This window comes from Bidens hawaiensis, unplaced genomic scaffold (genome assembly GCF_021521415.1).
Source record: "Bidens hawaiensis isolate Kalapana, Puna unplaced genomic scaffold, B.hawaiensis_p1.1 tig00002507_1, whole genome shotgun sequence".
In the NCBI taxonomy this organism is placed as follows: Eukaryota; Viridiplantae; Streptophyta; class Magnoliopsida; order Asterales; family Asteraceae; genus Bidens; species Bidens hawaiensis.
The window spans coordinates 2,359,404-2,387,199 of NW_027491137.1; the positions used below are offsets into that span (position 1 = coordinate 2,359,404).

Sequence of the window (27,796 nt, forward strand, 5' to 3'; positions counted from 1 at the left end):
ATGCATGTGAATTCATTTTTTTTTAAAGTTTTTTGTTACATAAACTTCACATTTGCACATCATTTTGTATCACATATCAAAATCCATATTGTATTATTTTTTTGTTTATTGAGATATTGTGCTCATCAAATACATTATCTTCTTTGTATGTTTATTGATACACAGAATTACATCATTATGATGTTTAATTAACTTTTCAAGCATTCAACTCCCTTAGCAACTCTTCAAGAGTTTCATTTATATTCAACATATTCAATTATCATAACATATTCAAATATGAATCTGTATACAACATGAGTCATAGTGTTCTTGAGAACATAATTTACATGATTTGATAATTCAATTCCTTAATAGACTTTCTTGTAAATTTTCAGTATCAACTGAATCACAATATTTATTAGACGCTAATCAATTCTCTTTTCGTATTTCCAGACTATTTAGGTATCGGAAAGTCGTTGCTTCCACCATTGGAGAATGTGTCTCCTCATAATCAATCATGGATATTTGCAAAATCCTTGTGTCCACAATTTTGCCTTGTATAACTTAATTCATAATTCACATAAAAGACCCTTTTGTATGGATACTGGTCCAAAAAACTTTCCGTTTCATTTGAGAATTTTAACTCTGTCTTACTAGCGTTTTTCAATTTTGGCCAATCATTCATATGCTTTTATTCATAGGCATATATTAAATATTGATCCACATCATTCCATAATTTAAGCGCTATATTGTATACAAAAGTATAATGACGTCGATTTTATTTTGATTCCGTATATCTTGTAGACATGATAAAATATAATTTATTGAGAGCTCTTTGTGTTTAGGTACCTGAGGTTCTTCAAGAACCATCATGTCTAATATCTTTCAAGAGACCAATTTACTGTACCTCACCTCGACTTGACCATCTTTATTACTTGCTCCAATTTTCGAGGAAATTTTACCTTTGGAACCGATTAGTCTACCACGCTCCATGCGTGCATTGACTTATTATCAATATGTGACTGTCCTTTTGGGACAAGAATATTAAATGGAACATTACCAGCTGTTATAGGTGCCTTAGCTAGACACTTTGTTTTGGTCAATGAATCATTTGGTAATTGATTCGTTAATAAATTATTCTTTGAACTTTTAGTTCATATAATTTAATTTGAGGATCAATGGTAATTCATTCAAACTAATTTCGTTTTCCAACTGCTTTATATCTCCCCCTAATGTTGGGAATGTTGCTTCACTAAAGTGAAAACTAATGAACCATAAACAAATATCTCATTAATGGCTCTAACTCTTTAATCATAGATAATATATAACACCGACAAAAATTCCCAACTTCCTTTGTGGGTTCATCTTTGTGTCTTGTGGTGGATTAATTTCAATATATAACACACACGAAATATTAGATGAGATATACTTGGTTACTGACCAAAAATCAATTGCAATGGGGAGGAAGTATCGTAACTTGTTGGCTCAATGTGAATGCATGTAAAATGATAAATAACCAAATAAAACATGAACTTTTGCTCTCATGATCATTGATGTTTCAACCAATTGTAGACGTTTGATGATCGTCTCAACAAAATCAATTCGTCTATTAATAGTGATTTACCAAAGTAAATATGAAAATCAAGAATACTGTGCTTGCTATCTCATTAGCTAAGCCACAAATCACACAAATTTCATGTTGTGAAATTGATAACCATTTAGACGATGCATCGATTTTAAAGCACAAAATGGTATCATGTTAGGATATGTTTATCATTTTCTCAATTCCATAACATTTATGGATTCACACTCTCCTTCAGTTGGTAAATAAATAATTCCCTCAAGAGCAATATTACATGTATAATTATTAGTAAGAATCTTTTGGTTCTTTAATAAATTTCACATCATTGACTCGGTGTGGTATAACCGGTCATGCCATTAGGTAATCATGATCCATAAACTTCAGGTTTATGATCGTATACGTATTATGTTTCTTTAATGCAAATAGTTAAATATGAGATAACCTTGTATTATTGCTTCAAGTGATGTGATTTCACTTTTGTTTTTCCACATTTTGTTCGCATGTATGATCAATTCATTTGCCATTTGTAGTGGTCAATCTCATTATTAGCATGATTATCATTATAATTCTGATGGTCGATCATTGTTACAGATTCTCAATTATGTCCATGATCAAAACGATCAATACATATTCACATTCACTTTAAGGAATAGAGTAAAACCAGACAATTTTATGGTTTTATTACTTTCACATACATACGTATATGAAGTTATTGCAACTTCAGGAGTATATTTGAGGCGTGTCAAATGGAAAATTGTCTCCGTTTATATCTCATAATTAATCTTCTCTTCACATAATAATTGAGAAGTAGGTAATTACCAATTCATATATAATTATAATTGTTGTAACCTTCAATTGATAATGAGATATGGGGTATGACACATTGACACTTCGAGTGTCATATGAATAAACACTTATACTCTTTCATGAGTGTAGTGACAATAACACAAAACTTCGATTAAGTTGTTCTTCAATATTAGTATCTATATAAATAAATAATAGCATACACAATACAAGTTATACATGAAGAATAAAGCTATAGTATGCATGTCATCATATAAAATGAGTTATAATAAACCATTATGAATTAACATTTTTCATCACTTATAAACAAATATTTTCAACTTATATGATATATAAAGGTATAACCAGTTACAAGTATGTCTCATACACATATATTTACCAGTTTACTTTGAAACATAAACAAATGTCTCCAACAAATTCTCATTCTCTTGATAACATATAATCATTTATTATTTTATCAAGTAATATCTTTACTAAACAAACATGTAACGGATTCATATCTTAATATAACTTACAAATTATTATAAACAACTCAAGTTTAAATATGAAAGATGCATACTCACAAAAATCATGGTGAATGACAACTGATAATACAGGGATCAAACTATTTCCAATATAGATTATACAATTATAGCTTTCCAGTTTTCACTTCAAAATATTTTATTATATCAATAGTTTACTTATTAGAAATTTTCTTCTTTTATATCATTCTTACAACAATCACTTATGTATTTATTATCTTTTTCATTCTCTAGAGAAGAAATATGCAAACATAATAGTTGCAAATAAATAGATAAACAATGTAATACACATTGAATCAAAAGGAAAACAATACCCACGTAGTCGCCTCACCATATATATATATATATATATATATATATATTACTTTTAAATAAATTTTAAATTCAATCAAGTAAAACATATCAATCATATGTTTAATTGTTGGGTCGTATTTTGTGGTTTATGCTTGTAGTTTTGGGTTTGGTTTTGTTGGGTTGGGCTTTTATATGTAAACCGAGATCTGTTGATCTCGGTGGGCTTTAGTTATGTTTGGGCCTAGTTGGTAGGATATATATAGAACTTATGTTAACGATATTAGGTTGTTCGTTCATTATCATTCAACCGTGTAAGTTAAGGGCTTAAGCACCCGACTTATAATATACGTGTGTTTTGAAGCTTCTTTGTGTGTTTTGATTGTGTTCTTGGTTGCTTTATTGAATCGGCTTGGTGATTAGTTTCCGCCTACTCATCGAGTATATTGATATCACAATGAAGATCCGTCACGGGAATTACAATTGGTATCAGAGCCTATAGACCTATTCTAGGCTTAGTTATTTGTGATATCAAGGATTCTATCGTCGACTTACGAGGTATCGTTTGGTCGAAGGTTTCTGGAACTTGAAGAAGATTGTTCTTCGTGTTCTTCGGCTGGTGAAGGTTTAGTTCGGAATAGATTTTGGTATATCTTACATTTAATTTGAATCCCATCTTTCTCGGGATTTAGTTAAATATTCAAGATTTACCATATCTTTAACTATTCTTAGTTCTCGGGTTGATTTTGAAGTTCTTGGGAAAATCTCAAGGTTCACAGTCAACATTCAAGGTTTTCGGGAGTATTTACAAGTTTTCTGGTTTAATTCATAGTTCTCGGGTTAAATTCGTCGTTCTCGGGCAGTTTTCATTGTTTTCAGGCAAATTTCATCGTTCTCGGTTAACTTTCTGAGTTCTCGGAAGAATTTTGCTGTTTTCGGTCAACTTATCAAGTTTTCGGTTTTTGAATATTATGGATCAATCAGATGTTATTACGTCTTCCAATGCAACTCTTCATCAAGAACTTGACTCCATCATGGGGACCACCACTCGTGTACCACGATTATTGAAATCTGAAGGGTTTGCTGAATGGAAATTTAGATTTGAGAAGTACGTGAAAGCAAAAGATGCAAAACTGTGGAGAAGCATAGTTAGAGGTCCTCAGGTTATTACCTATCAGAGAGAAGACTCTCAAGAAGTTGAGACCAAACCAGTTGAGTCATACAGATGCTGATTTTGACATTGCGGAGCAAGATGAGAAGGCTCTAGCTACATTGAACATGGCACTTTCACCTGAAATTGCCTTCGGATTTAGAGAACTGGACTCTGCCAAAGCACTCTGGGAGGCCCTCATTGAAGTATTTGAGGGAAATGAAGACATAAGGAGAAGTAGGCAAGATCTCCTAAGACAATAATTCAATATGTTCAACCATGTATTAGGAGAGTCCCTTGAGAAACAGCTTCACCGATTCATCTCGTTGATCACGGAGGTTAGGTCTGCAAATATAAACCTCTGCTGAGATCATTAAGAATACCAAGGATCTGTCTAGATTGATACTTTTGGAGGTGATGGCAATTATCAAGGCCTGTGACATGGACGACAAGCAGCGTGCCATCAATCATGCTAGCACCTACAACACTGCTGGTTATGGATTTCCAGCCAATAATGCTTTAGTTTCACAAGAAAGCTTCTCCTTGTTCAATAGTCAGCCAGCCCAACCTCAGAAACCTCAGCAGAACTTCTCTATGTTCAGGTCATCACAAGGTCAAATGACTCCTCAACCTACTCCAGCTACAAACGTCTTCTTTCCACAATCAACTCCTGCACCAAAATCACAAGTTCCCGTAATCACCTCCAGCCAGTATCACACTCAAATTCCTATTATCTCCAAGGAGACTCAAGAGAAAATCGCCCTAATGGCAGGTTTTATGAATTGCTATAATGCTTTTCTTGTTGGAGACTTGGTACAACCCGTTGTGGCTACTGAATTGGATCAGATACATCCTGATAATGTGGAAGAAATGGACATTTCATGGCAAATAGCCATGGCTGTTTTCAGGGCCAAGAAATTCACCAAAAGGACAGGCAGGAACAATTGGAATATGCCTGCAAATCAGAAAGTGGGTTTCAATAAAAGTTCTTTAAGGTGATATAATTGTCATGAGCCGGGTCATTTTGCTCGTGAATGTACAAACCCGGCTAAAAAAGGAAATAGAGAGTGGGCAATGGTCCCGGTCAATGGTGGAAGAGAAGAGAATGTGGCTGCACTGAATTTGAGTACGGGTGAGCGGGGTTTGGTGGTTCAGAATTTCTCTTGGGAAGATCAAATGGCTTCACTGAATTTGAGAAATGAAGTTGCAAATTTTGCTGAGGTGGATGTTGATGAAGAAGAGAATGAAGTTGAAGAGCAAGTCGGGGATCTTCAACATGCCTTCATGGTCTTCACCTCCACCAAACAAACTGAGGTAGGTACTGTACTTTGTTCTCAATCATGCATTGATAAAGTAGAACTATATAAAATACATAACAGTAACCTAATGAGAGAAATGGAAAATGTTAAATATGAAAACTCAACACTCAAGAAACTGGAAAAAGCATTAAATGACAAAATAGAGGCAAAAAACAAGATTTTTCAAAACTGCAATCTGACTTCAGCATAAAGTGTTGTCACCATCTTGATGCTAAAAAGGAAATAGCTGAACTAACTGCCGAGTTTGAAGCATCAAGATTGGAGATAGCCAAACTAACAAACAAATTTGAAAATGCTGAGTTCAATTTCAAAGAATTTGATGTCTCTAGTGCTGTTGTGGAATCAATGATTGAGAATCAGCTAAAGTGGAAAGAGAATAAAGGTGTAGGTCTAGGTTATAACATAGTACCACCCCCATATAATAATAGCTACACTAGTCTTCCTCTTACCAAAGAAGAGGAATAAAAAGGAGAAAAGTATGCAGTATGGTAAGTCAACTGCAACTGGTAAAGGTAAGGTTGATATCGACTCGGCAACTAAATCAACCTCGGGGTGAACGATTCTAATGTGTCCAGCTCGTGTGCAGATGAAGTAATAATTGAGGACTAGGCTGATGAAGATGATGAATCACCCATTGACTCTACTGTTTCTTTAAATTTGCCTGTCTTGTCTGTTTTGAATAATAATACAACTGATGTGTGTGTGGGCTCTGTTTTCAAGAGCAAAAATGTAACACCCGTTAATTTCCGGTTCAAGGATTTAAAACTTGTAAAGTATGTACATCTCTCGGGAGTTATCTGGTTTTCCTCGATGACCCTCTCATCTCTCCGGTACGTTAAAATTATTTAACTTTCTAACCTAGCTGTTACTTCTTCCTAATTGGAGGGGCTAGAGTGTAAAGTTTTATAATATAAACAAAACCCTAACTCTCCACTTCTCTTGGTCCGATCGGCGAACACCAGCCCCACCCCCACCCTCGATTTTCTTTTTTGCAGGATGATATTTATGTATGTTTGTACGTATGATTATACATGTATTATTTTATGGCCAATAATTGGCGATGTTATTTAGTCGTTATCGACTAAAGATGTTTACGTATGCCTACTTTGTGTTTGCATACGTTGGATGGAATGCTACGTGTTTGGGTTGTACGTGTGCTCGACCCTGATGTTATTACTTGGATGCTATTCATATGGATGTGATTATATATATATATATAACTACTTGTCGTTTATGATGGCCTAACTGTTCATATCCCGTTTTATTTTAAACTATTGGAATGATTTATATAAATGTCAATTATTAAAAACTTAAACTCACTCAGCTCAAGCGGACTTTGTGTGTATGTTAGTGTGAGTTTCAGGTTAGGAGGAGGATGCATTACTGCTTGGACGTGCTCGAGGCTACTTGGACGGTGGAAGGCATATCTAGTCGGAAAGTTTTATTAGTGAACATTGTTCTTTTCAATTATTACTAAATATATTGAAATTTGGTTTTGGGCATAATTCCCGGGTTTTGGGAACTTGTTTTAATAATTATGATTTTTCCGTTGATTTATATTCTGAATTTATTTTTGAAATGAAATGAACTGTCTTGAGTTTAAGAATTTTGTAAGTTTATTGTATGATCACCAACTGTAGGATTCCCGGGATTCGGGGTCTTACAAAAAACAATCGTTTGGTTACTTTTTCTAGAACTTCAAAAGGCAGTGATCTGTCTTTTAATAAAACTGGTGAACTTAAAGAACAAAATCAACAGTTGTCACCTAAGTTTGTAAAAGAAAAGGGTTCTTGTGATGTTAAATGTGAAGTTTCTAATAATAACACCAAAGATAGAAGAACAGACTCACACAACAGAGCAAGACCGGGAATTGGCCACAATGATTTTTACGTTAAAAGGCAAACATGTTTCAATTGTGGAATTCTCGGTCACATTGCAAGAAATTGCGCTAGACTTCCGTATGTTCCATACTACAGACGTCATCAAAGGACTATGCCTCGGAATACCTTCACACGCTTTAACTCAAATAACATGAGGTATTACAAGGCAAAGCCCTTTGATGATGACTGGAAGAAAAACAAGGCTGGTAGGTCAAGCTCTCATCAGACCAAGTCTAAGCCCACTATGACCCAAAAGCGGAAAGAAAACACGGTCTCGGTTCCTAGACCAAAATGGGTGTCCGAACCGAGAAAATTAAACAGGGTAAAGTCAAACGTATCTTATCCGCAGACCAGAGACCAAGTCAACCACCTGTGTAAATCACAAAGTTTTAAAGCCAAAATACAAGTGGTTGCCCAAGTCCCCGGTACCAAAGTCCTTATCATCGTCTAACTCCATTTTTTATAACAATTATGATATGACATGGCAGCCTGTAACACGGTTAAACAAGTCAGGTTTACCCAGAACTACTATGGACTGGGTACCCAAAACTAACTAATCTCGCACATTGTGCAGGAACAACTATGGAGGAATATTATCAGACCATGGTTTGTTGATAGTGGCTGTTCCAGGCACATGACGGGAGACATATCTCAGCCGAGTGACATTCAAATTTTTAACGGTGGATATGTTTCTTTTGCGGGAGGAGAGAAAGGGAAGATTACTCAAAAGGGTACCGTGAGTAATGGTGCTTTGAAGTTCGAAAACGTTAACTATGTTCCAGAGTTAAAGCACAGTCTGCTCAGTGTGTTACAGATTTGTGATAATGGATTTTCTACTCACTTTACCAACAAGGAATGCTTGATTCTAAAGCCTGGTATTGTCATACCAGAGGAGTGGGTACTGGTCAGATCTTAGAGGAAAGATAATGCCTACCTGATTGATATGAACAAGAACGTTCCTGACGAAATTACATGCTTGTTCTCTAAAGTGTCAGAACATAATGCCATGTTATGGCATCGTCACCTTGGTCATGCAATATCAAAAACCTGAATCGTCTTGCGAAGAACAACATTGTGCGAGGGTTACCAGTTAAAGACTTCATGACTATAGAGAAGTGTGTGGCTTGCGTGTTAGGCAAGCATCATCGGAAATCACACAAGCCAAAGCCGTTAAACACCATTTCTAGTGTCTTTCAGTTGCTTCACATGGACTTGTTCGGTCCATTTCATGTCTTGAGTCTATCTCGTAGTAATCACTGTATGGTCATCACCGACGACTACTCCCGTTTCACTTGGTTGTTTTTCTTATCAAATAAGGGTGAAACAGCTGACTTGATCAAGAAGTTCGTGGTGCTTATGGAAAATCAATTGAACTTGATTTCTTCCCTCCTTCTAGAACATTATAATGTTTCCTGTGTACACCATACCTTTCACTCAATGTTGATGATGACACCACCCAAGCATGGATTATGACCCTCAGTTTAAATACCAACAATTGTTTCATCCTAGCTCACACAACATTTTATATATCCTGGTTAGTCCTTTTCCGGTAACATTCTTACCATTTCTGACCAACCGGTTCTCGAGCACCAAACGTAAACCCAAACCCGCCTTCGCTTGTCTCCACCCCTACCGTTGTTGTCAGCCAATTACCAGACATCACTGACCATTGCTGCAGAGTTCTCGCCAACTGCCGTGCACCACTGCCACCGTAGTTACCACCGCCGAACACCTATGACGCATGCAGGTGGCCCATAACTCCTCCGTATATGTAAAACTCAGTACGTTAACTGGTTCGTATTTGAATATCGTATGATTTGCATTTAGAAATCCTTCTATCACCAGTGAAATAAAACATAGCAGCACATTAAAATATGTTATCTAATTTTGTAAATAATGGAACTGTTAATTCATTTTTAATAAATAACTGCCACATTTGATTATGAATAAACTCCTTGGCTCATTTGTAGACAACAACACACCTCTTATTCACTCTTACGTTGCGGGTTCGAACATGGACCGCTGCACAACTCCTTACATTTTTTTTCAGTTAATTTATTTTTACTCATGTTGTAACCGACTCAATTAGGCAACCTAGTTCAAGTACCCATGTGTTATCCATAAATTAATATGTTTAGAAGACTTATAAAAAAATTATTTAGTTCTCAATAATTTAATAATACTAGGAAATAAAGTGTTGTTTCTTTCCAAACATAAACTATACAGTTTTTATATTAAATATGTTTATAAGGAAAATTTAATAAGACTTGTAACTAAACTTAGATTGATATAATCTGCCAACTTATTTACCAACAATATCTACGAACACAAGTTATCGGATGAATACAAAGTGAATATAAAATGTAAAACGTTAAATCTCATCAAACATAAATTATTTGTAGGCATAACCCCCTGAAAGAAACAAGTCCAACAAGATTGTGAATTGTCATTCAACGTACGGATACTAACCCACCCCCTATTGTTATTATATTCGTTTGTTGTAAACCCTGTTGATATTATATACCTTTGGAACTCCTAACGTTCTTTGACATATCGATTCATTTGGCTGTCCGTTCGATTCATGTTCAGATTATTATTTGTTATTCGACTTGTTAGCATGCGATATATTTATTATTAAATTGTACTCATTATCGCATGTTTCGTGATTTGTTAAGATATGAATTGTTATTGTATAACTCAGATTATTTATACTCTGTTACCCTAAGCACTCGCTTCCTGTGGAGTGTCCCACGGGCGTAACATTTTGGCATCGATGTTATGTGCTCTTCCGTGACGGAGAGATCAGTTCACGGCGTCTCTTAAGTACTGGTGTGGTACATAGCTGTTAGAAGGCGTATGGATATATCCTAGTTCAGTTTCAGTTTAAGGAAATGGTTATGGGTATGCCAGCACGCCATTTCGGGTGATTGACATACAGGAGTGGCCCCCTATATGTCGTCACATATTTTTAGACTCAGTTATGCTTATGGGTACATCCGTACGATATGTTTTAGTTATTTCAGTTATATGATTTTAATCAGTTATATGTTATCATATATTGTGGTATTGTATTCAGTTAATTATTATTTGCTTTTGAGCCTTAATATTCCATACTAGGCATTCGGCTCATGCTGTAAACCTTTTTACACTTCAGGTTCACAGGATACTTTGGGCGGGATCAAGAGAGAAGCCTAACACTTAGGGATAATCTGAAGATGTCTGTTAAGCTTATGTTATCTGAATAATATGTATTTTGGACTTAGTATCTGATTTATCAGTAGTCTGTACTTTTGACTAATGAAGTAATGGAATTATGTCTTTTGTCTCTGTATACCTCCGTACATTTTGACACGTCAGCCCATTCGGGTTGGGGTGTTACAACTATGGTATCAGAGCAAAGGCTCTTGCCGGTAGGATAATTTAAGCAATAGTAATTAAAACTTGTGAGGATTGGGTAGACACTTAGGTTTTGATCTAAATATGCTAGGAACCTCATTAGGTATCTTCTTTTGCTTCTTTCCCGTTTTCAAACCCTCTTGACATATTTTTTAGATGTCGCCTCATCGACAAACCCGTAAGACCACCCGCGCAACTAATGACTCGGCTTCAAATGAAACACCAGATGATCAAAACATAGTTTCTGCTATCAATCAAGCTTTTGTTGGATTACATCCTAACCTTGTTGCGCAAACCGTAGAGGCATTTATGCAACAAACTCGTTCTGAAGGACGCACTAATGCTCCTCCTAATTCTGGAGTTGTGATTAATGAGAATGCCACTGCTGAAGGCATCCATGTGTGGATTCAGAGATTCCAAAAACAGAAGCCCAGATCCTTTAGTCACGCTGCTACTCCTCTGGAAGCACGAAACTGGATAGCACACATTGAGAAGATCTCTAAAGTTTTAGGAGTTGCAGATCAGTATAAAGTCAGATTAGCCACTTAGAAACTAGAAGATGATGCACAAACTTGGTGGGAAGGACATAAATCAAGTCAAAGGAGGAGATGCCTATGCTGCTACTCTTTCATGGGCTGACTTTTGTTCCCTCTTTTATGAGAAATATTTCTCTACCGCTGATAGAGAAGCTTACATAAGGGAATATGCTGCTATACGACAGAGGGACGATGACCAGCTTCGGAGTTTATGACTCGACTCTCAAGATTGGCTGGTATTATTGGGAGTGCAGCAGGCTCAGCTCAAGAGCAGGCAGAAAAGTGTAAATGGGCAGTCTGTGATTGGATTCGAAAGTCAATTATGCTTATGAAGTTTAAAGACCTTACTGAGGTAGGTGATGCCATTAAGATCTTTGAATTCGAGAGGAAAGAATTCCTATCTCGAACTGGTGAAAATAAGAAAACAGACCGGGACGGGTTACCCAAGCAGGCTATGGTCCAATCATCCTCTGCCACTGCACAGCATCAGGACCGTAGGGTTCAAGCAAATCGAAACCTTCGCAATCAAGCACGTCCATGGCAGCCTAAAATCTTAAATCAGAAACCCGCTCAGAATCAGATTTAGCCATATATTGGACTAATCAGAGCTCAACCACTGAATCAATATGGAAACCCGAACCAGACCGCAAGCTTTCCATGTAAGGTTTGCGGCAAGAAACACGGGGGCGTCTGTCATAGAGCTATGGGAGCATGTTTCAGGTGTGGCCAGACAGGGCATATGATTAAAGATTGTCCTAAACCAGATACTAAGAAGATTGCTGGAGGAAAACTTGCACCACCAAACACTGGGGAAAGAGTGTTCGCACTTTCTACTACTGATGCTGCTAATGCTCAAGGTACCGTATCTGGAACCCTTCAAATCAGTGAACGTAGTATCTATGTATTATTTGATACGGGTGCAACACATTCTATAGTTTCTCAGTCGTTTACCAAGTACCTTCCAATTAGGCCAACTCCATTAGATCCCACTCTGACTATTTCCACTCCAATGGAGAATTCGATCGTAATCACTCACGTATACAGAGATTGTCCGATCCATATTGAATCCGTTGTGTGTAAAGCGTATCTATTTCCGATGCCTGTGTCTGACTTTGATGCAATCCTTAGAATGGATTGGTTAACCCGTCACCATGTGACTAATGATTGTTTTTCTAAACGTGTCATATTTGGCGATCTTAGTCGTCCTAAGCTTGTTTATCAGGGTATTGTACCCCATAAGACTCTTAAGATTATTTCTGCGCTCAAGGCTCGTAAGCTTATATCGCATGGTTGTTCTAGATTCTTAGCCTCAATTAAAGATACCTCCATAATTCAAAAAGGCATTGATAACCATCCTGTTGTTCGCGAGTACCCTGATGTATTTCCGGAACAACTAACAGGACTACCGCCTGACCGTGAGATAGAGTTCACCATCGATTTGATCCCTGGCGCCAAGCCGATTTCTAAAGCACCATACCGTATGGCTCCGCTAGAAGTAAAGGAACTAAAGGAGCAATTGCAAGAGTTGCTTGAATTGGGATTTATACGTGTCTCACCATAGGGTGCTGATCGATGTCGAAAAGTCAATCAAAAACATTTATAAAATTACCTTTACTAGCAAGGGCAAGTAAGGTGTCGAATCCATAGGGAATCAGCGGAAAGTGCCAATCGAGTATATTGTTTAATAATAATTATACTAAATGGACAGACGATGTCAAGCAGATTTAAAATTAACGTGGTTGTATAAAAATTATGGTAAAGTAACCAACTCCAGGTTTAAGGCTGTGAAGTAGACTCGACCAGTTGATTAAACCTATTTGGAAAACTTGTTCGATTACACCTATAATCAAAAGATGAAATATTTGACCTTACTAATTGACGGACTTCAATCCGAACAATTGGTTTAGATGAATAATAACCTAATTGATTACCAGTTTTAGGGGTTGATAAATAGAGGTGATTTAATGGCGAACGATAAACAGGTCAATGACTCAAAAGAACTTAATCCTAAAAGTTGATGACCACAAATCAATTTACTGATAAAATCACAAACCATTTAATTGCGAAAAACTGTTGAATGCATGAACAAACATAAAAGGTTAATCAATTCAAGTTCCAAAATAAAGATTCAAATACATAAAGTCTTGCTTACAAACACAACCCTACTCCCAGAGATGGTCACGAGCGGATTAGCCTCGCATATGCATCTTCAATAGCTCTCTTGATTCTTGAATGGATGATGACATGGATGATTGTGAAGATTGGGAGGTGTTAGGATGGTGGAGAATGGCCCCAAAATCGCCTAAATATGTTAGGGTATGAAGCATAGCCGTCCTAGGGTTGAACCGGGCTTAAATATGGAAGAAAATACCAAAAAATTGTGTTTTTACGCCCAGGCGACCGTAGCCTACGGTAGGGATCGTAGCCTACGGTCCAAGCTCAGTGCCTTAAGGTGGCAGTCCCACCGTAGGCTATGGTGGGTCACCGTAGGCTACTGTGGGCCTGTCACCCACCATGGTGTTTCGCCTGTAACTTCTTCGTTTGAACTCCGATTTATGCCCCGTTTTCGGCCACGTCTTCGTATTCAATTCTCTATCATTTCATGCAGTAAAACCTTCATTTCTATTCCATCTCCTATGCTCCAATTTGGCTCATTTAAGCTCCGCATACCTGTAATCATAAACTCACACAAAGTAATCGTGTTTCCAGCATATAAACACACAAAACATGTGATATGACTCATTTAACACACGATATTTCACCCACACCTCACATTCCCACACTTATCCTTTTTCGTCCCGAAAATGATATACAATGAAATCAGAACCGGAAACTGTTTTTACTAACTAATTAACTTATTTTTATTATCAACAAATAACACAAAAACCACGAGGGCCGATATTGCTATCCACTTAAACCCATGCCCTAATACTTACCGGGACAAATAAGGTGTGACAATTTCATTAGTTTATATGATTAAATGGAACCCACAAATCAAAGCCCTGAAGCCGCCTTACCATGCTTCATTATGGTTTTACTGAGTCAGGCCACCCCAACTTGACTTAAACCTTAGAAGTTAGATGATCAAAACTATGCACAACCATGTGTACCATTTTAAGCCCATATGTAATAGCTAAAACAATCATGGATATTTTATCAAACCAATACCTAAACTTAAGCATCAAAGTCTACTAGAATGGCCAGTATATACAATTAAGGTACAATTATGTAACTAACTAGCAAATAGCCCCCACAACATGGTATACCCCCGTTATCAAGCAACACCCCAAAGTCCATCTCCATAGGTGAGTATGCACGAATTCATCTGTAGGGCTTACATATGACGTGTCCCGTGTGGTCCGTTTCTTAATGGTAATGAGACGCGGGCATGGGGACCCCATATGAGTAACAGCGTGGATGATCAAGTCAGTAGTGTAATTGTACTTTAAAAGCACGTAATGATCATGTTTAATGACTTATATTTGGCAGATAAACTGCGGGTTTGCTCTTTGAGCTCTTTTAATATTCATAAATCCACTTAGGAGATATGAATACCCAGATGATATATCACATAAAGACCCATGGACTCCGAACCCTAGAGCATCCCATCAATACAGGATTTAAGGTTATAAAACCATACACCTATGAAGCGTTAACCACTTAAACTAGAAGCATTTTTCGTTATGTTTATATCACAAGCCATCTAGCATACTCTAACGTTAAGTCTATCCAAGCATCATTTAGTAGTCTATTCATATTTTAAAATTTTCTTTTGGTGATCAAATCTAACAAAAGGCTTGAGTATGGCCCGACCTTTCATCCCAGTCCTTACATAGGCTTAGTGATGTGCTGAAAGCGGTCTATAAAAACTTAACCTAACCTAGACACTCTAGTTTTAAATTTATAAACCTAGACTCTCCTAATGCTAGACCACTAGACAGGAAAGTGTACCTATCGACTGTAGTAAAGCCTAATGAAGTCCGGATGTCGAACCCACAGGACACTAGCGACACCTAAACAAGACTCTGACTAATAACTTAAGTAAAAAGATTTAATTGATTTTTTTGTGTTTTAATTATTAACTATAAACTAAAAATACTTAAACTAAACTTGACACTGACACTAATAGACTTTAACTCGGTTATCTAAACGAACTCAAAAATGGGAGAAGCACTACCTAGGTTTAGAATCGTACTTGTGAATCTTGGATCTCTCTCGGCTATAGAAACTATGATGGAACCGGGATCTTAAAATACAACACCCTTAGATAACCTAGTGGATCCCTGATCCTTCTCCGGGTATCACCTAAAAGGAAACCTTAAGGGGTGTGTAAACTTACCGGTTGGTCGGATTACCTGTCAGTCTCTCCAACAACACTAAAGTACCCTAAAAGACAGATCACCCGTCGGTCTCACTATCTCAATACACCCTAAAGTGCAAGGGGTAACCTAAGAACAGTTGATAAGACACTGAATTACAATGAAATTAGGGAAATCTAGGAAACCTCCTGTCAGAGCGTTCTAGCCTAAACAGCTAATCCCAAGGACAGCCCGACTATCCATTACCTCTCAGTCTTTAGATAGGTAGAATATAAATTTTAATAAATCACCAACCAATGTTCCTATGGATTACTACGTCTAGTAAAACCATAAAATAATTCCAAACACACTGTAAGCAACCTAAATATGCATCTATAACTGAAAGACTTTCAACGAGACATATACGGAACAACGATCAATAAATCAAAATTATATACGCAAACACATTAAATCAATTATAAAAAGATTCTTTACTTTAGTATTCTCAAACACTAGAAACCATAAACCAATAAAAATCCTCAAATCATAAAGTAGTCATCAAAAACCTAGGTAGCTAGGAAGAGTTTAGCCAATAACCATACTCAAAACAGCCAACAAAATAATTATAAAAGCGTTCATCGAAAAAAAGGAATAAAAGTAAGTTCAGCAACTAGCCTGTCTGGTTAAATTAATTGACCTATGTGCTAGCTAGCTTAAATTAATTAAGGAGCTTGTCTTCTTGCTTCTTTAAATCCAACGTGACTTTTTGACCAGCCTGTGCGACTGCTTGGTTCCTTTCTCTTTTGACTTCCGGTGGCTCCAAATCTCCCAATCAACCTCTCCTTTAATTCTTTTTTTTTCTGCTGCCTTTTTTTACTTCCTCCCTAGGGTTCTATTTCTAAAATAATAATAATCCCCTTTGGATCAACTCCACCGCCTATCTTGTACCCATAATTATCGGCCCACTAATAAGAAATATTAAAAATTGAATTCAGCCCATAATTAATTTAATGTGTTATCTTTTGGGATGCTTGTTTCCATTTTCATACATACGAAATCAAAATAACTAAAATGAGTTTATAATAATACCATAGACTTCAACGTTGATCTGGTTAAAACTCCAAATGTCTATTTAATTGTAAATAACATTATTTATATTAGATGAGTTACTTTTAGTAAACAATAAATAATATTATTTTTAAATAACTTTGAAACTCATAAATAAAACATGTTTGAAGTTTCGTTCGTCGGTCCAAGTTTAGTAAAAGTGCTCTATTTTAGATCATTTTCTCTAAAAAATATGAAACTCACACATGAACCAAACAATAATAATATTCAATAAAAACTTGGCTCAAAAGTATCTAAAAGTATATGAAAAATTTATATACAATATGTATATTTTAGACCACATCACTTAGCTAAACAAATAAAACCCGAAGGTGTTTTCCACTAAGATCAAGCGATTAAAGGTTCAATTAGATCAACAACCAAACTGTCTTTTCATTCTTAAAGGCTGAGCCTACCGACACATCCCAAATTAATTGTGTTACTGTTCTTTTATTATTATTATTATTATTATTATTATTATTATTATTATTATTATTATTATGTATTTATTTAATGTATTTATTTATTTATATATGCATATATTTTTTTTATTTTTTTATTTTATTTTCATTTTTTTATTATTATTTTTTTAACGGTTCCAGTTTTTCTATCATTTCTCATTATGTATAAGTATAAAAATTTCGGGACATTCTTAGCATTTTATACTTTCAAACTCCAATCCCGCATCCCCACACTTAAACTTTAAATTGTCCCCAATGTAATTTACTGTTAAAAATTAAATGTAGTACACGAGAACTTAAAATTTTAACAACCGAAGTACAGGAAAGAGACACATGCACCTGATTCGAATTTCTTATGTCAAACAGGTCCTGCTGATAAGTACTGTTGCAAACTTGATCCGAACTCCTTGAACTTTGATGTGACAATATATGCTCCACCGAATCATGACTAGACCACCATGAACTTCCCTACACTTAGGGTTTAGTATGACTGCTAAACACAAATAAAAAGTAAAATGCAAAAAGAAAAACAAAAATAAAGAAAAACAAAATAAAAGGTCGATCGAGTTGCCTCCCGGCCAGCGATAAGTTTTTGTTATGGTCTTCAGCCAGATCGTTACCTCATTTGGTGATTATGGTGGTCTAATGGAGTGTTTACCCTCCTCCGCTTCATTCTTCTTACTTCTCTAACAGAGTGATAAATTATCCATAGTATTCCACCTTGGCCCAAAACACGCCACCCTTCTTTGTTCATTCTCAAACCCCGGTGCCTTCTTTACCTTCTTCTTCTTTGGCGGTTTCTTCTTACTCGTTCTACCCGTCTCATTATTTCCCACCTTTTTCCTTGTAGTCTTGATATCATCACATGAAGTAGCCAACTCCCCACTCTGAATCTCTACCGCATTCAACTCCTCTTTCTCTCTCTCCCGCTTTGACCTATAAAACACAAAACCCTCTTCTTTGGTGTCATCCTCGCTTACATGAGGAAGACACCTGTTAGTAGCACCTGACCTAGAATATTTATTTTTAAAAGAATAATCAAATGAATTTGAAAATATATTTAGAACTAACTTACGGTTACCAAAGGTCATGCACACTGTTCCGTCTCGGCAGTTGATTTGAGCATTTGATATTGCCAAAAACGGTCTCCCCAATATCACTTGAGGTTCTTCTTCATTCTTTGCTGGTGCATAGTCAAGAACAAGAAAGTCTTCAGGATAGTAAAAATCACCAACCTTTACCGCGACACCAACCAACTTCCCTCGAGGCTGTCTTCGAGTGAAATCAGCTAACACCAAGGTGGTGTCAACTTCTTGTAAAGGTCCAAACTCAAACTGGTCATACACACTCCCTTGTAGAACACTTACACTCGCACCATAGTCAACAAGTGCCTTGGTAGTCTTGAATTCCCCAATCTGAATGGGGATGAGTGGTGCCCCCATTTAAAGTTCTTCAACCGTGTCATTCTCCACATTATCTTCAATGGTTATGGCACTAACGTGTGCATTTTTAGAGTTTAATGAACAGCTGCTTTGATGAATTGGGTTCTTCAAGGTATCACTCGGTAGCTTTGACGGATTTCTTTTCAAACTCACCATTTCTTCCACGAGCTGACTCACCTGTTTATCCCTTGAGGCATTTGCTTTTTCTTGGAGCTCTAATCTCGGATTCACACTTTTATTCTGAGCCTCCTGATCAGCCTTCATTTGCTTCAGAAAATCCATGACATCCTTGAGTGACTCTTATTTATTACCCCGAGAAGTTCCTTGGCCTTGTTGATGACTCTCTTGATAGCATTTATTGTACCCCCCCCCCCCAAGTCTCTCTGATTATAACCGCTCTGACCATTACCTGCACTGTTCCCATACTGTCTCTGATTTGATTGATATCATATTTTCTGAGAGCTGCCCTGTATGACATCTGCCCCATCCGACCCGACCCAGGTACCCGTTTTCCGATCCGATTCTTTTTATGATTTAAAATTTAATTATTTTCTTTTAAAACTTGACATTTAAAATATATATTACTAATAATAATTTCCTTCCTTCCCGCCTCCTTGTCTCTCTTGTCGCCGTCCCGCCTCTCTGCTTAACCCTTAAGCCTTGAACCCCTCTTTTTCTCTTAACTCTTTGTCCTTTGTTTCTTCCCGCCTAAGGATGTCTGCGCAGCTCCACGCGCCAGACTCCTTACAAGGAAGCCTGCGTGAAGACCGTCTGTTGCTGCGATACGCGAGGCGAACTGTCCCCGCAGCGCGCTAAGGATTATAGTTCTTCCCGCGACGCGCTTAGAATTGAAGTTCTTCCCGCGGCGCGCTTAGAATTGTAGTTCTTCCCGCGGCGCGCTAAGGTTGGTTCTGTCTGCCTTCGCGCTCGCGCACTCTTGACCTTCTGTGTCTGCCTTCGCGCTCGCGCGCTCGAGCCTTCTCGCGCTAAACCCTTTGAGTCTTTCTTCTGTTTAATCCAGCCGTTTACTTTTGTGATGTCTTATCTTCTGTGCTGTTGACCTGACCTATCTTATGTCTGAAAAGCCACTTTCGGCGCAGCATGCGCACCAACCCCATTGGTTGACAGAAAAAGTGACTGACATTATCTTTTGAGATCTGCTTTTCCATGCTTTGACCAGTACCTTTATCTGACCCTCCCATGCTTTTTACTGTTACCTGTCAGCTTTCTCTTGTCCCCTGCAGCTGCCATATCTTTTGATATCTTTTGCTTTTGGAACCTTTTTGCTTTTGTTATCTTTTGCTTGATCCTGTTGAAGATCTTTTCCTCTTTTCTAGGGATTGTGTTCCCTAGGGTTTCCTTATAAATAATAATGCTATTTTCTTAACACTACACACACAAACACTTACTATCTTTCTCTTCCTTTGCTCTCTGCCGTTGTCCTTCAACCGTCTCCTCTCTCTGCCTTCGTCTTCTCTCCTGTTCTGCCCTGATTTCCGGTAATATATAATATATAATATATAATAATTTACTTATTAATTATGCTAACTTATAATCAAGACTTAAAACAAATCATTAAAACGATAATCTTTAATTATAGGATAACTTTGCTTGTTAAGAGTTGGTTCTTGCTTTATCTTACACCGCACCGTTTATCAAGTGAGTAATCTCGTACCTAATCCCTTTTTATTTTTAATGTTTTGGGATGTTCATGTGTTCGTACAAACTTAGAGTCTTAAACTTGTTTATGAACTTTAGTCGCGCAGTATCCCATGTGTTGAGGACGTTTACTTGGCTGTTTATTTGTATGTGTGTATCATTAACCGCTTTGTTCGGCCTATTCCGAAGTTTTCATGGATCCATTAGATGAACACGGGAGACCTATCGTTTACGGTTTTCTTTGTTTACACTTGCACAGATGTTTTCTTGTTTTTGTGCTCATTTGGGAGCACGGATTGAACTATGAACTATGATCTATTTAGGCTTGATCACAATCTGATTACACCCTTGTTAAACACCAGACATACACGTGTTGCGCGCAGTGATTATTGTTATCTATTATTATCTATTAAACTTGATTTCTCACCGACACGCAAGTGTTGACGTTTTATTTTAACACATGTTCAGGTTTGCTGTAGCTGCTTTTGGAAGCTTGTGGACACGTAGGATATTTTCTTTTATTTTGGACCTAGATTAAAATGTAACGAGACAAGTTTATGTTAATTGAATATTTTGAATTTTAATATATTGATTTATGTTATCTTGTGATTGCGTTGCGCGTGCGCGATAAATGTGTATTAATAAATATTGACACCAAATAGTGTCACGAGTAATGAAACAATATGTGGCGCCCCGATGTATAATCCGCCATCGGTCGGGGTGTTACAGATTGGTATCAGAGCTCTGTGACTTTAGGATAGGTGGTTAGACGTAACGACCTAGAATACCTAAGAGTCCCTTCTCGCGCATGAGAGAAATCTCATGTTCGCGCGCTTATTGTTAATTACTCGTTATTTATAAATATGCTTGCGCATACGCAGCGTATGATTTTATGTTTTCCACGATCTTTCGAATTTTATTGTTAATTCCGATTTGTTTCTTTATTTACATATTCGTTTGTGGGGGATTGAAAATCCAAAAAGTCATGGTGATACATGAATAGTTGACTTTCGATTCCCATTACTTTATGTTTTTACATTGAAGGTTGAAAAGTCATGGTGATACATGAATTGTCGATCCCCAATGTTCGTTTACTTGTATAATTTATATTGAAGATTTGAAAAGTCATGATGATACATGAATTGTCAATCTTCAATACTCGTTTACCCGCGTATTTTAAATTGAGAATTCGGAAAGTCATGGTGATGCATGAATTGTTGATTTTCAATTCGAATTTGTTACCTGTACTAAGTCTGCATTTAAAATTCATTTTATTTTTACTTCAACATTTGATAGTATCTAACTTCGCGAAACAAGCTTTACGACGATGTACTTTGCGCTAAAACGATATTAACAAAAACTAAAACTTTTATAGAATGCCTCCGCTATCTCGCCGCCATCAGAGGAGAGAAGCCTCGCGCAGACGTAGGCAGCAACGTTCCCAGGAAATGGCCGCCGCGATAGCACAAGCCTTAAACCAAAATAATCCCAACCCCTCCGGATACAATATTAAATCCTTCAATGCGGGTAACCCTCCGAAATTCACCGGACTTGAAGGAGCCACCGTAATGCTCCAGTGGCTCGAGAAAATTGAAAACACTTTCCTCCATACCCAATGCCCTCAAGACAAACGAACCTTATATGCCTCTAGTGTCCTGGAATCAAGGGCGCTTACTTGGTGGAATGGAGTAGCTCATGCGCGTGGCGCAGAGACTGCTTCTAGCATGCTCTGGGAGGAATTTAAGGAACTCCTGACGAGAGAATTCTGCCCTCCCAACGAAGTAAAGCGCCTGGAGGAAGAATTTTGGAATCTTAAACAGTACAGTGGTGAAGCGCGCGAGTACGCGACGCGCTTCCAAGAATTAAGCTTGCTTGTCCCACACCTAGTTACCCCTTCCCGCCGAGCCATCGAGAAGTTCCTTGGGGGTCTCCCCATGGAAATTCAAGACTCTGTATGGGCCAGGAACCCAGCAACCCTCTCTGACGCCATCGAGTTGGCCGCTGTGCTCAGCGACAACCATGTCAGAGCAGGAACCCTGTTCCTGCGGGGATCTGAGAAGACCAAACTCACCAAGACCGTCCCAGAACCAACAGAAACCAAACCAGAACCCTCAAACCGTAACAACCTCAAGCGCAGGCGCAAAGCCTATGCGCTTACCAACCCGCCCATTGTCCAGCAACCCGCCTACCAACCTCCAGTATACGCTCCTAACCCACTGCCAACCTACCCAACACCTGTAGTCCATAACTATGCCTTAACCAATCCCGCACTCCCTGCCCCGCCAACTAAGAAACCCTACACAGGAAACCAACCCTTTTGCCCAACCTATAGACTTCACCATCCAACCCAAGTCCCGTGTCGACAATGTAACCGATGTGGCCGCGTTGGCCACTCTGCTGAGTACTGTAGAGTCCCTTCCGCCAACCCAACTGCGCAAACACCACCAGCCTACCTGCAGAACCCACAACCAACATACCCTAATCCACGACCCAGGTCGTGCTATAACTGCGGTGATCCCAGTCATTTCCGGAACGCGTGCCCGAGACTGCAAGTACAGATTACGCAAGCGAACCCAGTTAACCAAATTTCGAACCAAGTGGCGCGCGGACAAGCTTTTAACATAACCGCGCACCAAGCGCAAGCGAATAATGACGTGGTTAATGGTACATTTTTACTTAACGGACATTATGCATCTATACTCTTTGATACTGGCACCGATAGAAGTTTTATTTCTCGCGCATTTGAGCAGAACTTGCGCGACCGCGCATAAACTTAAGCGAAAACTTTTCAGTTGAATTGGCTAATGGTGAAACTATTTTAATAAACTCTGTGATCAAGGATTACACGCTTAACCTTAACGAAAACGATTTTCTGATCGACCTCATCCCCATGCCTCTTGGAAGTTTTGATGTTATTATTGGTATGGACTGGCTCTCGAAGAATCGCGCCGAAGTTATTTGCGCCAAGAAGTTGATTCGCATTCCTCGAGAAAATGGTGATCTTCATATCTACGGCGAGAAACCGTCTAACGGTCTTAAACTTATGTCTTGCGCTGAAACCCGAAGACTCTTGCGGAAGAAATGTATCGCATTCTTAGCCCACGTGGTCAAACCCGATGAAGGAAAGAAGAAACTTCGCGAAATCCCTATTGTGCGTGACTTCCCTGAAGTTTTTCCCGATGATCTTTCTGGTTTACCTCCCGTTCGGGAAGTCGAGTTTCGTATTGATCTTGTCCCTGGTGCTTCCCCCGTAGCCAAATCTCCTTATCGTCTTGCACCCGCTGAGATGCAAGAATTAGCAAGTCAACTTCAAGAGTTGACCGATAAAGGATTCATTCGCCCTAGCTCTTCGCCCTGGGGTGCTCCGGTGTTGTTCGTTAAAAAGAAAGATGGTACGTTTCGCATGTGTATCGATTACCGCGAGTTGAACAAGCTCACCATTAAGAACCGGTATCCCTTACCGCGTATTGACGACCTCTTTGATCAACTCCAAGATGCCTCTTGTTTCTCCAAGATCGATCTCCGTTCTGGCTATCACCAGTTGCGTATCCGCGAAGAGGATATTCCCAAGACTGCTTTTCGAACTCGTTATGGCCATTTTGAATTCTTGGTCATGTCCTTCGGTTTAACCAACGCACCCGCCGTTTTCATGGATCTAATGAATCGGGTGTGTAGACCTTTCTTGGACCAATTTGTGATCGTGTTTATCGATGATGTTCTGGTGTATTCTAAGACCAAGGCCGAGCATGAGCAACATCTTCGGTTGATGTTGCAAAAGCTTCGAACTGAGCAACTCTATGCTAAGCTTTCCAAGTGTGAATTTTGGTCTGATGAAGTACAGTTTCTTGGTCATGTTGTAAACAAGATGGGTATTCATGTCGACCCATCCAAGATTGAAGCAATCAAGAACTGGATTACGCCATCTACTCCTACCGAAATCCGTTCCTTTTTGGGCTTAGCTGGTTACTACCAGCGATTTATTTCGAACTTCTCAAAGATCGCGTTGCCTTTAACAGCATTAACGCACAAAGGCAAACCGTATATTTGGGGCTCGAAGCAAGAAGAAGCCTTTCTAACGCTCAAGCGATTGTTGTGTGAAGCTCCTGTTCTTGCGCTACCTGAGGGTAATGATGATTTTGTCGTGTACTGCGATGCCTCCAATCAAGGTCTCGGTTGTGTTCTTATGCAACGAGGCAAGGTTATCGCTTACGCGTCAAGGCAACTTAAGATTCACGAAAAGAATTATACGACTCACGATCTCGAACTTGGTGCAGTTGTATTTGCCTTGAGGATCTGGAGACACTACCTTTATGGTACTAAGTGTATCCTTTACACCGACCATAAAAGCCTTCAGCACATTTTTGATCAAAAGGAACTTAACATGAGACAACGCCGATGGAACGAACTCATCAGCGATTACGATTGTGAGATCCGATATCACCCTGGGAAGGCTAATGTTGTAGCTGATGCGCTCAGCCGCAAACCCAGCCAGCTTAACTGTATCTTGCCGCGCACGCAGCTTCACTTCGCGCCGATCCAAAGCAACCTTGAATCGCGCATTCGTGACGCGCAGCGCGCATCCATCAGCAATGGCAACCTTCGCGCCGAGTTAGCGTGTGGCGCGGAAGCGCACTTTGTCCCTAATCTGAGTGGAATTCTCTGCTATCTCAATCGTATCTGGATTCCTTGTGATGAGAATCTTCGCGCTGATATCCTGAGTGAAGCGCATAAATCTCGATATTCTATTCATCCTGGCGCTGATAAGATGTACAAGGATTTGCGCATTACTTATTGGTGGCCCGGCATGAAAAATGATATTGCTGTGTTCGTAGCTAAATGCCTGACTTGTTCTAAGGTAAAAGCTGAACATCAACGCCCATCTGGTTTGCTCGAACAACCAGAAATTCCTACGTGGAAATGGGAAAGTATAGCGATGGACTTTATTACCAAGCTACCTTTGACCGCAAGCAAACATGATAGCATTTGGGTAATAGTGGATCGATTGACTAAGTCTGCTCACTTTCTGCCCATTCGTGAGACCTACCGTGTTGAACAACTTGCGCAGCTTTATGTCAAGGAGATTGTCTGCCGTCATGGCACTCCTTTGAGCATCATATCCGATCGCGATGGCCGTTTTATATCTCGCTTTTGGAAATCTCTCCAAACTGCGTTAGGAACTCGTTTGGACATGAGTACTGCATATCATCCTCAGACTGACGGACAGTCTGAGCGAACCATCCAAACCCTTGAGGATATGCTTCGATCTTGTGTTCTTGATTTTGGAGGTAATTGGGATTCACACCTGCCTCTGATCGAGTTCTCTTATAATAACAGCTATCATTCCAGCATCGGTATGGCCCCATTTGAAGCACTTTACGGTCGAAAGTGCCGCTCACCGATTTGTTGGAGCGAAGTGGGTGAAGTTCAAATCACAGGACCCGAACTAGTTCAAGAGACAACCGATAAAATCGCCAAGATCCGTGATCATCTGCTGACTGCCAGAAGCCGACAGAAGAGTTACGCAGATCGCAGGCGGAAGCCTCTCGAATTTCAAGTTGGTGATCTTGTTCTCCTCAAAGTGTCGCCCTGGAAGGGTGTTGTCCGCTTTGGGAAGAAAGGTAAGCTTGCACCTCGTTATGTTGGTCCGTTCAAGATTCTCGCGCGTGTGGGAAAAGTTGCCTACAGACTAGACCTGCCGCCCGCGCTCAGCAATGTGCATCCAACGTTCCATGTATCCAATCTCAAGAAATGTTTAGCTGACGAGAACCTTCACATACCACTTGATGAAGTTCAAGTTGATGAATCCATGCATTTCATTGAGAAGCCTGTTGAGATTTTGGATCGCGAGGTAAAGCAAACCAAGCGCAGTCGCATCCCTATCGTGAAAGTTCGCTGGGAGTCCAAACGCGGAGCCGAGTTTACATGGGAAAGGGAAGATCAAATGAAGATCAAGTACCCGCACCTGTTCTCTGCGCAGCCTACTTCGAGATAAATTTCGAGACGAAATTTCTTAAAGTAGGGGAGACTGTGACATCTGCCCCATCCGACCCGACCCAGGTACCCGTTTTCCGATCCGATTCTTTTTATGATTTAAAATTTAATTATTTTCTTTTAAAACTTGACATTTAAAATATATATTACTAATAATAATTTCCTTCCTTCCCGCCTCCTTGTCTCTCTTGTCGCCGTCCCGCCTCTCTGCTTAACCCTTAAGCCTTGAACCCCTCTTTTTCTCTTAACTCTTTGTCCTTTATTTCTTCCCGCCTAAGGATGTCTGCACAGCTCCACGCGCCAGACTCCTTACAAGGAAGCCTGCGTGAAGACCGTCTGTTGCTGCGATACGTGAGGCGAACTGTCCCCGCAGCGCGCTAAGGATTATAGTTCTTCCCGCGACGCGCTTAGAATTGAAGTTCTTCCCGCGGCGCGCTTAGAATTGTAGTTCTTCCCGCGGCGCGCTAAGGTTGGTTCTGTCTGCCTTCGCGCTCGCGCACTCTTGACCTTCTGTGTCTGCCTTCGCGCTCGCGCGCTCGAGCCTTCTCGCGCTAAACCCTTTGAGTCTTTCTTCTGTTTAATCCAGCCGTTTACTTTTGTGATGTCTTATCTTCTGTGCTGTTGACCTGACCTATCTTATGTCTGAAAAGCCACTTTCGGCGCAGCATGCGCACCAACCCCATTGGTTGACAGAAAAAGTGACTGACATTATCTTTTGAGATCTGCCTTTCCATGCTTTGACCAGTACCTTTATCTGACCCTCCCATGCTTTTTACTGTTACCTGTCAGCTTTCTCTTGTCCCCTGCAGCTGCCATATCTTTTGATATCTTTTGCTTTTGGAACCTTTTTGCTTTTGTTATCTTTTGCTTGATCCTGTTGAAGATCTTTTCCTCTTTTCTAGGGATTGTGTTCCCTAGGGTTTCCCTATAAATAATAATGCTATTTTCTTAACACTACACACACAAACACTTACTATCTTTCTCTTCCTTTGCTCTCTGCCGTTGTCCTTCAACCGTCTCCTCTCTCTGCCTTAGTCTTCTCTCCTGTTCTGCCCTGATTTCCGGTAATATATAATATATAATATATAATAATTTACTTATTAATTATGCTAACTTATAATCAAGACTTAAAACAAATCATTAAAACGATAATCTTTAATTATAGGATAACTTTGCTTGTTAAGAGTTGGTTCTTGCTTTATCTTACACCGCACCGTTTATCAAGTGAGTAATCTCGTACCTAATCCCTTTTAATTTTTAATGTTTTGGGTTGTTCATGTGTTCGTACAAACTTAGAGTCTTAAACTTGTTTATGAACTTTAGTCGCGCAGTATCCCATGTGTTGAGGACGTTTACTTGGCTGTTTATTTGTATGTGTGT

At 38.9% G+C, this 27,796-nt stretch overlaps 1 protein-coding gene across 1 annotated transcript; it reads left to right on the top strand.

Annotated features, from left to right (window-relative positions):
* The first annotated feature begins 12,161 nt into the window (after positions 1–12,161).
* LOC143619804 (uncharacterized) lies at positions 12,162–13,019 on the top strand. Its single transcript, XM_077091650.1, has one exon. It carries the CDS (start codon positions 12,162–12,164, stop codon positions 13,017–13,019), a length of 858 nt encoding a protein of 285 aa, XP_076947765.1.
* Positions 13,020–27,796: the final 14,777 nt, after the last annotated feature.